The 12,829-nt window shown below is 41.5% G+C and overlaps 1 protein-coding gene across 1 annotated transcript in view; it reads right to left on the bottom strand.

Moving 5' to 3' along the window:
* The window catches only part of CCDC149 (coiled-coil domain containing 149), a 64,060-nt gene that overhangs the window by 11,430 nt on the left and 39,801 nt on the right, over positions 1–12,829 (bottom strand). Inside the window, exons 6-10 of the mRNA XM_066632267.1 lie at positions 12,557–12,729; positions 9,805–9,877; positions 8,614–8,698; positions 7,071–7,215; positions 5,654–5,730 (exon numbers count right to left, since the gene is read on the bottom strand). Of these exons, the coding sequence (XP_066488364.1) occupies positions 5,654–5,730; positions 7,071–7,215; positions 8,614–8,698; positions 9,805–9,877; positions 12,557–12,729 (553 nt within the window). The remainder of the gene's footprint in view (positions 1–5,653; positions 5,731–7,070; positions 7,216–8,613; positions 8,699–9,804; positions 9,878–12,556; positions 12,730–12,829) is intronic.

The raw sequence follows: 12,829 nt of genomic DNA, 5'->3' as shown, positions 1-12,829 counted from the left end.
TGTAATTAAATATTATGTTTGAACCAAGGAAGACATTGTTAAGACATCTTTCATGCCTCTGCTTGCAGGGTAACAACTAGTGCCCCTCCCCCCAGATCCTCACTGGGGCCAGGGCTTAGCTAGGCAAGCTGAAACCTAGCTTCACTATACGCCTGAAATTTTAACCATGGTTAAGGCATCAAATTGTTTTGACAGCCCTTGGGAAGGGTCAAGCTTCAGACAGGCTTAGATTCTGAGATGCAGGGGAAGCTGGCTGCAACCCAAGCAGGTGTGAAGCAGGCAAAATACCAAATCAGCAATCAAGAGGAAGATGCATAGGCAAAAGACACAGAGGGGTCACATTTTGAATCAAGGATCAGAAGGGCCAGAGGACAGGTATGTAAGTCAAAACCAGGCAGGGGTCAAGTCCAGAGCAGCAATCAAGGATAGGTGGCAGGAAGTTTGACGATGTTCTTGCAAAAAAAAAAAAAATTCAAGTTGTTTCGATTGAAAAGCAAGTTCTGGGACTAGGGTTTATAGGGTCTGGTGGATAGCAATTTGCCCTTGAATTTAGCAGGCTGAATACTTGGGCACTGCATCCTAGATGGTGTCCACACAGCACAGAGCTCAGACTGTCAGTCTTGCCAGGGCAACAAGAAGAAAGGCATTGAAGCACGACCACTAGAGCTTCAGCTGCACCAAGCCTCTACAGCAGGTGTGGCCAAACTGTGGCCTGCGAGCCACATGCATCTCTTTGACATATAATGTGTGGCATGCGAAAACATGTTAGCTGAGCTCCTTTTTGAATCACAATTCATATTTTTATATGATTCTTCAAACCTTATTATAAACCGAGAGGTATAAACTGAGAGTCAAGTGGATTAAAATATAACTTTAATGCTTCTAGCAAATAAATACATTTAAGAATTTAAATGCTTTTTAAATATTGCAGCTATCATACATATGAAGTTTATCATAAGTGGCTTTTTCATTAAGCAAGTTAGGCCACTCCTGCCCTATGGGCTAAGTGTCAGCTTCATATTAAGGGAGTGTGGGTTCAGATCTATAACTATGAAGGTGTAGTGTATAAAGATAAGTTTTCTGGGAGGACACAAATGACAGTGGGCAGTTCTATGTGAAGTGGTTGAAAAGCATGGTTAGAGTACAGCAGCTGCAAGGAGGGAATGCCTTTCTTTGATATGGCAAGAGAAGTAACAGCTCCAAGAAGGGAACATATTCTCAGAAGAGCCAAGTGGTGCAACTTTTGCAGAGCTGACATTGTCAGTCTGCAGAGATCACAGGTTTGAATGTTCCTCCTTATCAAAACCAAACATACATAACTATTTGTGCACAGAGGCCCATCACAATCTGTGGAGAAGCCCAGGCTAGAACTCCCGTTTCCTGACATAACAGCTTTAATACAAATGGGAAAGGTTTTGTTTTTTGAAGCATGGGGAGGCCACTGAATCACCACATTTTCCACCTGTACTCTGAAATGGGACACCAATAAAATACTCTTGCTATGTCTGCTTTGATAGTGTGATTTGATTCTAAGTGGTGGCAACTGAGAAGGGTACAGAACAGATGCCTAAGGCCACAGTTTCACACACACAACATTACTTAAACTTTGCTGTGTACAAAATAATGTCTTGGTCATATGTACTTTGTACATATTTCATTTATCTGGAAAGTCTATGTAACTAATAGCCCAGTTCTATCCAGGGCCTGAACCAGTGGAACATGCGTTTCATGGGTGCATGCTGTCACAAAAGTGCCATAAACTGCAATAGCAGCTAGTGCACCAGCAGGAAGGCTGGAGTCTTCTTGCATATGGCAGTGGCTGTTGGGATGCCTGCTAGACCAGGTAAGTCCAGCATAGGTGTGGGGAGAGTGTGGAACATGGAGGAAATGGGGGCAGGAGTGGGCAGACCAGGTTTGAAAAGGGTTTTGGCAGTGGGTTCCAGCCGTTATCTTTAGTCATTCTGAGGCTTGGGGCCTCAGGGGCTTCCTCCATCCCCCCAGAGGCCAGCAGTGGCTTGGGAACATTTTAAAAAACGCTTCTGTCCCCAGCAGTGGCGCGATCCTGGGGATTGCGCTGCTGCCACCCCCACCAAGGCTTACATGATTCCCAATGTCTGAGGAGAAGTTTCAGAACCACTATTGGCTTTCGTTGGTGGAAAAGGCCATGCGATACAGTGTATCAGTCCAAAAAGCATTGCCCTCAAAACTAAGGGCACAATCCTAACCAACTTTCCAGCACTGACCCAGCTGCAATGCAGCCCTAAGTTAAGGTATGAAACATGCCCTTACCTTGAAGAGGCACTCTTGACCGCCTCTCCACTGCAGGATGTAGTGCACGCCACACTGGCACAGCTATGTCAGTGCTGGAAAGTTGTTTAGGATTGCACTCTAAATTGACTTTCTCTGCCCTGAATGACACTAGCAAGCATTCAAAACTACTTAGCTAAATAGCAGCATGATAGCGTTTCTTAGAGTGTCTGTTGTTGTACACCAGCAATCCCCCCTCCCCCGATGTGCTGTGGGCTGGCACTATACACAGACAGATGCCCGATCTCGTCTGATCTTGGAAGCTAAGCAGGGTCAGGCCTGGTTAGGTCTTGGATGGGAGACTGCCTGGGAATACCGGGTGCTGTAGGCTTATACCATAGTCTTTTGAGACTGAAGGTTGCCAACCACTAGGTAGGAACACATCACATTGGCTTACCTAGTCTTTCCCACTTCCTTTTCAGCTTCTCAAAGCCTCTTACAAAGCTTGGAGTGAGTCTATGTGTCCCACAGAAAGCCATGGAAGATTCTAAGAAGCTGAAAGAAGGAAGCCCAGGAGATGTGTTGCAGACTGGCAGCCAGAGACTCGTGGATCGGCAACTGGTCCGCAGACTACATTTTGAGTAGCTCACTATGGGATCCCTGATCTGCTGAGGTCATTCTAGAAAAGAAAAAGAAACTTAAAAAATTGGCAGTAAAGCACCAGTCAAGGGTAAAAAATGACTATGCATAGTTTCAAAAAAGGTGAATCATTCATGGGCTTTTTTCAGGAGAACTGCTGAGCCCTGCCAACTCTGCTTTTGTACTGAAAATCAAAACAAACCAACGTTCAGCACAACCCTATAAATAACCACACTGCTTTACTGTTTTTCTTCATGAGAATGCATCTGAGCATAGCTCAATCCACCCCTTCTCATGGTACTGATACCCTCCACAAAAGGACAACTATGCCAGGGGCTGTGTATACTATCAAGCAAAGCTTATCACAATCCTGCGCCAAGAAATAAACAAATTCCGCTGTCTTTATTGACTAAGCAAACGGATATTTTTGCTCATCTTTCATAACTTATTCTGCTTCTGATAATCATGGTAAAAAACTATGCAAGTTCTGAACCCTTACCTCTGACTGTAGCAAATCATACCCGGACTCTTCTCTAGATGCTAAACGTTCAACAGACATTACATTCATCATTGCATCCAAAAGGACCAGAAACCTTTTTACAAATATAAGCCCAGATGCTAAAGACTGCACTGTAATTCCACATTGCAAAGCCCTAACTATTTTTTTCCCATGGAAGCCCAGGAAAGGACAATTCTGAGATACTGTCACATGATAAACGCTGGCACTTCTCGGAGGATAAATCAGGGGCATTTTTGAGAGAATAATTAAAAAACACACACATACATTTAAAACTGAACAGCTCCTAAGTAACAAATCTATGCATGTTCACTCAGTCAGTCCCACTGAGTTCCACGGGACTTATTACCAGGTAAGTGTGCACAGGATTGCAGCTTTACTCTTTTTACTTTTATTCTTGTGAACTGAGCCTTGGCAAAGAGAGGGAAACATCTTCATGAGTTTGGGATGAAGAGAGGAAGTTATAAACCAGTGTGCACTGGAAAGTCCTGTACATCAGGGCATCTGCAAAATGGTGAGAGACCCTGAAGTTACAAGAATCTCTACAAAGTAGGAGACTACAAGGGAGGCCCCATATCTGCAGATCCTGTATGCATGGATTCACTTATATGTGGATTGGGTCTGTGGGGGGTCCCCCTGTGTGCATCCCCTCTGGAGGAGAGGACAGCTATGCTCCCCTCACCTCCAGCAGGCCCTCTGAGCCCAGCAAAGGCCACAGATGGATGACTGTGGCCTCTGCTGTGCTCAGACTGAGCCCAACAGTAAAAAATAACGTGAATTTCACAGTAAAGGTGGAAGTGGCGTTTTTAATGTGTTATAAGGCATTAGGAGATCTGGGAAAGCCCTGGAGAGTCTCCATGAAACTGGATGTAGTGGGTTTTTTTTACTGCTGGGCTCAGAGGATCCTTCGGAGGCAAGGAAAGCAGAGTTCCAGAGGGTAGGAGAGGTGTTTGCCTGTATCAGTGGTTTCACATAACCACAGAGGTTCTGGAACAGAATTCCCGCAGACAAGGGGGCGCTCCTGTACTGCCATTTCAAGAGGTGCAAAAGAGGAAATAGATTCCAAGGGTTCCTGAACTGTCAGGGTACAGTTACAAGTTTACAACCAGAATGACAGAAGAGGGAGAGACGGTTTGGCAACCTAACAAAGATAAGAAGCCTACTGGAAATTTTGAATTGGGTAGAGGAATAAGACTAGGATTTACTGCTCTGAATATAAAGATGCATATCAATGTAACAAGAAAATCAAAACACATAAGTCTATCTGTAAAAAGAAATAACTACAGTAATCCCATTCACACTTGAATGTAGGTGAAAATGTAACAGGCGATCACTAAATACTGCATCTGTTTCTGAGAAGAATTTTGTGAATTCTAGAGCCTCTTGTAGCATCTGATCAAATACAGGATTTATTTAGCAGGTGAGCCTATGTGTGCTGACTTTTTCATAACACTTTTATGCGTTTTCAATTTCAGGAGTATGTTAAGTCATAATCCAGCACAGGGAGAAATACACATTTTATGAAATGAAACTTTGCTCGTGGTTCTCAGGAGTTAAAAATCATGTTTTAAAACAGATAGTGTATTATTTCCATTTTTCATCCCCCATGTTTCACTATACCACAACTTAAGGTCTATCTACATGTTAAAAAATAAATAAATCCTATCATAAATCATATGATATTGCCAACCTGAAAAAATACCACTTCTGAACATGTATAGAGGGTTGGAATGTTTTTGTATCAAAACATAGCGCTATCCCTCAAACACTAGTATGAAAGGGACAAGGATTGTAGCCTAGCCTTCTCTTTGACACATAGCATTTCTTAAAAACCAAATCAAACCTGCGGAACATTCACCCATGCAATCTCCCACTGGCCTCCTCAAGCAGTATAATCCCCTCTCAACAACTTTACCATCTCATTCTTCAGAATGTACACCAGCTCTAATACATGGCTTATTATGGAGCTCAGACTTTCAAAAGTGACTTGTGGCTTGAGTTATATGTTCTAAAGCAGCTTGAAAGGGATTCGATTTTAGAAATGTCTAACGAACGGCTACTTATAAGAAAACATCAAAAAATATTATTTACTGAGAAGATTTTCATACAGCTTTTCTTGTAGACAAAAAGCGTTTACAATAAATAATTCATAGGATACATTTCTAATGTAAATTTCAAGTTTCTCACATGAGGTGCATTTAAAACTTACCAAAAAATCAACAACCAGGAACAACTTGGATTTTTACTAACCTGGAAGACTCCACAAGCCAGAGACTTCTAAAGTTCTCAACTTTTTCTCCAACTCTGCTACACGATTCCCTAGAATTCTGAAACAAAGTTAAAATAATTTATCAGAGTTTTGTTGTTGTTTTTAAAAAGGGAATGGGCAGAGGGATTACACATGACAGGAATACGAGATATTCCACATATAGTTTTAAGAAAAAAGGTTGACATATTCCATTGTGACAGAAAAGTGAATATCGATGACCAGGTAACATCTGAACAAGGAAAGTTTCTGCTTGTAGCCATGTTGTTAGGCCTGAATACAAGGCCCCAGCTGTAACCAACTTCTAATTAGTGCATACCAGGCCTGAGAGAACTGTGGAGGAGGCCGCTTTACAGGGCCCTCAGATACCGTACCAAACTACCAAGTGGGCTCCAAGGCCAACTGATTAACAACAGGGTACAGCTGTGAAGGTTGGGAGGGGGGATTCCACCATGAGTAAGAAGGCCTGTGGCACGTCTACCCTTAGAATGTTCGGCTGGAACCGAGTTCAGATTGGTGGATGGGTCAGGAGACCTATAAAGGTGAGGGGAAAGCTTTTTTTTTGTTCTAGCTTTGCCTCTGGCTAAGGGGGCCTGAGCTTTGACCATTCTGGCAAGAGGGACCCAACTTGACTGCAGCAAGATGGGTTAGACTGGACTTTGGAAATCTAAGCCTTTGGTGAGTGATAGTTAGAGTTAGGAGTTATCTCTTTATTGTTTTATTAGTGCTGAGTGTTGTATTGTATTGGTATGCTCTATCCTAAATTCTAAAACCTTTGACTGATGCAGTGCTGTCTGTATAACTATTCTTTAAATCTATATTCAATAAATCCTATCTATTACAACTGTCTGGATTATTGGGACTGGTGAAGCAAAGGGGACTGGTTGTGGGAGTTAAAAATCCGGTGTGACTGGGAGACCCAGTACTAGGAGCTTGCTCTGAGGTTCAAGCCGAGTCCAAGGGGGCTCAGGCTGGAGCAGGGTTCAGGGGAGGGTTCCCCAAATTTGGCCTGGCTACCAGGATTGGAAGCTCTATGGTTAAAGAGCAATTGGTAACTGGAATTGGAAAGACCTGAGGGGTGTCAGATGGCTATATGGGTTTATGGCCATTTGATTACCCTAAGGGCAATAAACAGATTACACGGCCCATAAGGGAGGGTCGTTTTGATTGTCACATCCATGACCATAATTATTCATATAACACTTATCTGTATATAAATGCATAGTATAAATTGATTCTGATAGAATATTCATATGTTTTCCCTGTTAAGTCAGAAATGACATCAAAATTTCAGAGATGAAGTTGAGATGATCAAGACTTGCTCATATTCCCTACTTTTAAAATGAAATATAGAATGGACTTGGAGCTAAGTATTTTGTTTAATCGCTAGTCAGCACCTACTTGTTGGTTTGCCTTTGATGCTGAATGACCATGTTTTTTTCATGGATTGTCTCCAGTAAAGCAGTGGCCAAAGATTTCAGATCAGAGATAGACTGTGGGGTCGCTGGAAGGCTGCATCCGTGATCGTCTGATAAAAGCTCTTGGACTGGAAACATTTGAAACAAAGACACAAAAAAACCAAGCAAGCAAAGTTTGGTTCATAGGTACAGGACCCTGGAAATGACAAACCAGCTGACATTTGAAAAAATCTGACACTGCCATAACCCACCACAATCAAAACAACAAGGTCACATTCAAGAGGAGTGCAGGCAGAAATCAGGGTCTTGCCCACTGAATGGAATCCTGACTTGGCTGTGTGCATGAGCAACACCTTGGGCAAGATGTCACACATCAAATTGTCAGTGCTTCATTGTTGCGCAATGTCTTCCACATGTGGTTCTTAGGATGCAACCCATAGCATGTAATCACGTAAAAAAAATTGGCAGCTCTGCGGTTTACTATTGTTTTCACCATATGCAGTTCTTGTTTCACCATATGTAGAACAGTCTTCTTCCACCAAAGTAGGAAGAAAAGGTTTGCAAAACGGAGATGCTTTTACAATCCTAGCAAAGAGAGACTTTAGCCTCCTTTACACATTTTTAAGAGTAACACAGTTGACTGTACCTCTAGGGAAGTTCCTGCACTGTTTTAGGTAAAACATGCATCTTTTGCTCATACAATTAGACCAGAAAGCATGATTATGCACCATGTTGACAAGCTGTGTAGGAAGAGTGATGGCATGAGAATTAGACCTGTACAGTAACATTGGGCGAATATATGTTCCATGCAAGTTACCTCTTCATTACCTAGTTTAAAAGCTAGTGGATTGTTCCCTTCGGCTTTGACTTGACTTCTTATTAGTCCAGAAGTTCCTCATCTGTGAGTTGTGCTCCCAGGGGTGTTGCAGGACACCCGCCGGCCAGCAGTGAGACCACAATGCAACACTACAAGCAGAGCTAGGCTCAGTGGTCTGGGCTCCTGTGCGCAGTTTCCACATGCTTGGAAAAGTCCATTCCCCAAACCTCTTACTGTTGTTTGTAGCATCAAGTTGTGGTTTTGTTGCTGGCTAGGAGCTGCAGGTGCAGTTTGCAGTGCACAGGAGGGCCTTGCAGGCTGGGAAACTTCAGAACACACTGCATTAATTTCTTTTCCTGTGCTGTAGTTGTCTTATGTCTCCCTGCCTAAGCAGCCCTGACCAATAGCTTCTCTTGTTTTAGTTTGCAGTATGTAAAAATTCTTAGGGCGCAATCCTACCCTACTTTCCAGCACCGACATAAGGGCAATGCAGCTCTGAGGTAAGGAAACAAACACTCCCTTACTCTGAAGAGGCCTCCATGAGTGCCACCCAACTGCAGGATGCAGCACACACCCCATTGGCACTGCTATGCCAGCGCGGGAAAGTTGGTTAGGATTTGGGCCTTAGTGTAATTCAGCAATTGCTAGTGTAAGCCTAGCAATTCTCAGCTTCAGAAAGGAAAAGTGAAGAGACAGATCTGTGCAGTACCTTGCTTTGCAGAAAGGACTCCAGTAAGTGCACTGCTATTTGATTTACTGTGAGTCTTGGAATTTTTCCTTCTCTCTAGTGCATTCTAAACAGACAAACAAAAAACCAAACAAGAAACAGTGAATCTTTTTTTTTTAAATTGCTTTTTAGAATAAACTATTGATAAAATTCTTTATTAGATGGAGAAATTAGGAACTCAGCTTTCAGTCCCCTAGTTTGCCCTTCAAGAGTTTATATGCGTAAAAGCTCTTTGAGTGAGCACATGCCATCATTTGTGACTTATAAAAGAATACAGGTAACTGCTTGTTAAGTGGATTATATATAACTTTTTCTCTGAGCAAACCAGAGTTTTTGGTCACAGATTCACACACACTCAGAAACCCAACAAAACAAGACAGTGAAAAAAAAATTATCCTCATCACTTGAGAGAGCATTACAAAAGGTGAATACAGGCCACCAATTGTTTCAGTGTCCACAGAATCACATTTGCACAGCTCCTATGGAGTTTAGGCAACACTACCCAGTGCACGATGGCCTATTTTTTAAAACTTGGCTATGAACTTAAAATAAATACTGCACTATATATATCCTGCGATACAGGCGATAGTTTCAAAATCCATAATTAATATTAAGAGTTGCTCTTGAGTAAATGTTACTATTTACATTTCTTTACATTTACTATTTACAAAAAAATTATCTATCTCAAAAGAACTGAGTGAATGAAGAGATGTATAGGAATTGTTTACAATAATTTTTCCTGCTGCAGGCAGGCTGTTGGACTGGATGACATTGTGGGTCCCTTCTAACTCATATTCTATGAACTCCCTCAGCACTGAGTTCATTCTGAGGACAATGCCAGTTGAAATCCATCTTTTCTAACAAGCAAATTATATGCAATTTAATCAAAATAAGTAAATTAATGCTTCTAATCCAAGAATGAATTATATTTTAAAATTACCAAAAACCTTTAGGTTAAAAAAAATGGCACTAAAATTTAGTACACGGGTACTAAAATTATCCAATTGATCTTTATGACTGTGGAGAAGATGCAGGAGTGTCTCGCTATTACAATGAATGAATTAAAATAGCTTCAATTTAACTCCTTGAACGCATAGCAAAGTGGGAAGCCCATGTCAGACTAACATACTACACATGTCAGTACAACATGCTACACAACAAAACAAAATTTACCTTATACTTGACAATATTTGATTTGAGAAGGTTGACCTCTTCCTGAATTTGCTTTAATCGCTCATGCAGGTACCTGAAAAGTAAGAGAAGAAATTTTAATATATTTTTCTCATATAGTTTTATTATTCTACATTGTACTGTGTAACTTTATTAACTATAAAACTTCATATAGTTTTATTATTATTCATGAAAGCATTTTGAAAGGTTTTTAAAGTGTTCCAATAGAAAGAAAAGCATGGAGGGATGTATCTGAAGTCTGGAATGGAGGGGTTCATAATGATAGACTCAAGGATTCATACCCTGTCAAGCTCATGATACCACTGAAGTTTGAGAACAGCTCCTAATAGGAACTCCTGCCCTGGGGATATCTGTCAAGTCCCTTTTTTGGCTGCTTTTATGAAAGAGTAAAAATCTTCCTGTTCCATATAATCATAGAGTTGGAAGTGTTCTACAAGGCCATCTAGTTCAACCATCTGCCTGTAGCTCCTAATTTTAGAAATGGGCTATGTCAGAATGCCAGATGCAAGGGAGGGCACCAGGATGCAGGTTATCTGGTGTGCAGCCTGGGGCATTTGGTGGGCCGCTGTGAGACACAGGAAGCTGGACTAGATGGGCCTATGGCCTGATCCAGTGGGGCTGTTCTTATGTTAGCAGGAAATCCTCCCAGAGCAGCAATTTTCAGTCTTTTTCATGGCACACTGACAAGGCACTAAAATTTTCAGGGCACACAATCAGTTTTTGACAATTGACAAGGCATACCGCACTGCTGGGAGGGGGCTCACATCCCCAATGGCCCCCTAATAAATTACTCTGCCCTAAACTCTTGTGGCACACCTGCAGATCACTGTGTGGAAATTGCTAACCTAGAGCATATCCAGTATGTGTTAAGACCCTTCCTGAAGATCTCCAATGAGGGAGAGTTCACCACTTAAGTTAAAATTCTGGTGTTCTCTGTTTTCAGCTACACCTTCTGCTCACCCCCCATTGTGTTTTATCTGAGAAAAATACATTGCAAATTCTCAGATGAGTGAATTATTCTCCTGACATAAAACATAATGTTGAGCATGTGCATTTGAGAATAGGAGGTGAAACAAAGCTGAAAACTTATACAAGTTCTCAGAAATAGACTTTCACTACTTTTTAAGCTTAAGACCAAAATAGAGATGTGTGTGTGCATGCACACGGATGCAGTGTTTATTTTTAAGCCAATTCTGCCCAACGTTGCATATATGCAACAGGGACCAAATGTGTACATCTGTGGGCCAGGCAACAATGGGTTAATGTGACTAGCTGGTAGAAGAGACCAGTCCATAGTGACAGATGTTTCGTCTTCAGCTCCTCCTAGGTCATAAATTAAAATTTATACTTATTGCATAATTTGTTTACTTATTTAGAAATTTATACTTATTGCAAACTTATAATTTGTTTACTTATTTAGATTTTGTTGTATAGGGGGTGTTAAAAGTTTTCCTGCTTGATGATGTCAATTCCAGCTATGACATCACAATCAGATTAATGACATCACTTCCAGTGGGTCCTGATAGACTGTCTTTCTAAAAAGTGGGTTCCAGTACAAAAAAATTTGAGAATCACTGTCGTAAGTGATAAGATGTTGTACACTGTCTCAGTGCAGTGACAGAAGCTTTTATAATCTTGCCTGTGAATCAGAAATGGCAGAAGAGGACCTCATGCTTCCACACTGACATTCAAAATACCCTGCATTCTTAACCATAAAACCATATTCCAGATGGCATAACCACATGCACAGGATTAGTATGCATTCTGCTCTCATGACAAAATGATTCTTCTAGGCTATGGGTGGGTGGGTGGAGGGGGACGAGAGCATGGATATAGAAATAATGTTTTGCATTTTTCCTGACTGTAGATTTTTTCAGTTGGATGGTCATTCATGCTTCCTCTACTGTCACTTCTTTCAAAACAGCCTACACTGACACGAGCCACAGCAGAACAATGACTAGAAGCACTGAAATTAAAAAACAAAGCAGAAAACCATTTAACTCAGGGCACATTTTAACCAAGCATTTAAACTAGGCTCAAACATGTTTAAGAAGGCCAGTTCCCAACCAAGGAATCTCGGAAACCGTAGTTTTCTAAGGGCCCAATTCTACCCAACTTTCCAGCACTGATGCAGTTGTGAGGAGCACTTACAGAGGCCTCCTCAAAGCAATGTTTGTTCTCTTACCTCAGGTATCTCTTACCTGCATTGTGGCTGCATCTGTGCTGGAAAGCTGGATAGGATTGAGCCCTGAAGGAGCTAGAGATACCTCGCAAAAAATAGTTAGCATCATAAAACTATAATCGTCCTCTGGGGAAAGCCTGTAAGATCCATTTTGGTTCTCAAACTTTGGGTCCAGGACCCACCAGTAGATCAAGACCCAAATTTTGGTGGTTCGTGAAACAAACAGGGCAGATTAGGCTATGTGCATCAAGGATTAAACAAATGGCTACTTGGTGTGGGGGGGCACTGCTGCATGATCACCATTATAGCCATAGCATTTATAAATCTGAAAGCAGCTTCCAGGGCCTCTAAAAAGTTTGAGATCCACTGTCCTAGAGTAATCTATTATTATCTTTCAATTATTTATTTGTCATATTTCTATCCCACCTTTCTCCCCGGGAGGAGACCCAATTAAGAACGACAAATTTAGAACCACAAATCTTAATGGTGGCTTCATTCCTGACATGACATGCTTTGCCACTCATTTTCAGGAGAATTTCTTAACAAACTCACCTGTTTTCCATACACAGAGCATCAATATCAATGATGCGATTTACATGTCCTCCGAGAACGTGGTTAAGCTCCTGGTTTAATCTTTCTGATTTGTCTTGGTAAAAAGAGCGCTCCTCTTTTACATCTTGCAGCTCATCTAGCGTGGCCTGAAGATCATGCTGCAGGGTATCAATCTGAGAAGACAAATTCAAATCTGTTACCGCACTCTACTGAAGACTAGATTAGTCTACATCAGTGTTTCTTAACCAATGATACGGGTACCACCACTTGTAC

Source organism: Tiliqua scincoides, chromosome 6, assembly GCF_035046505.1.
Source record: "Tiliqua scincoides isolate rTilSci1 chromosome 6, rTilSci1.hap2, whole genome shotgun sequence".
Classification (NCBI taxonomy): domain Eukaryota; kingdom Metazoa; phylum Chordata; class Lepidosauria; order Squamata; family Scincidae; genus Tiliqua; species Tiliqua scincoides.
Note: the sequence above shows the minus strand (reverse complement) of the source record. Positions and strands in the feature narration are given on the sequence as shown.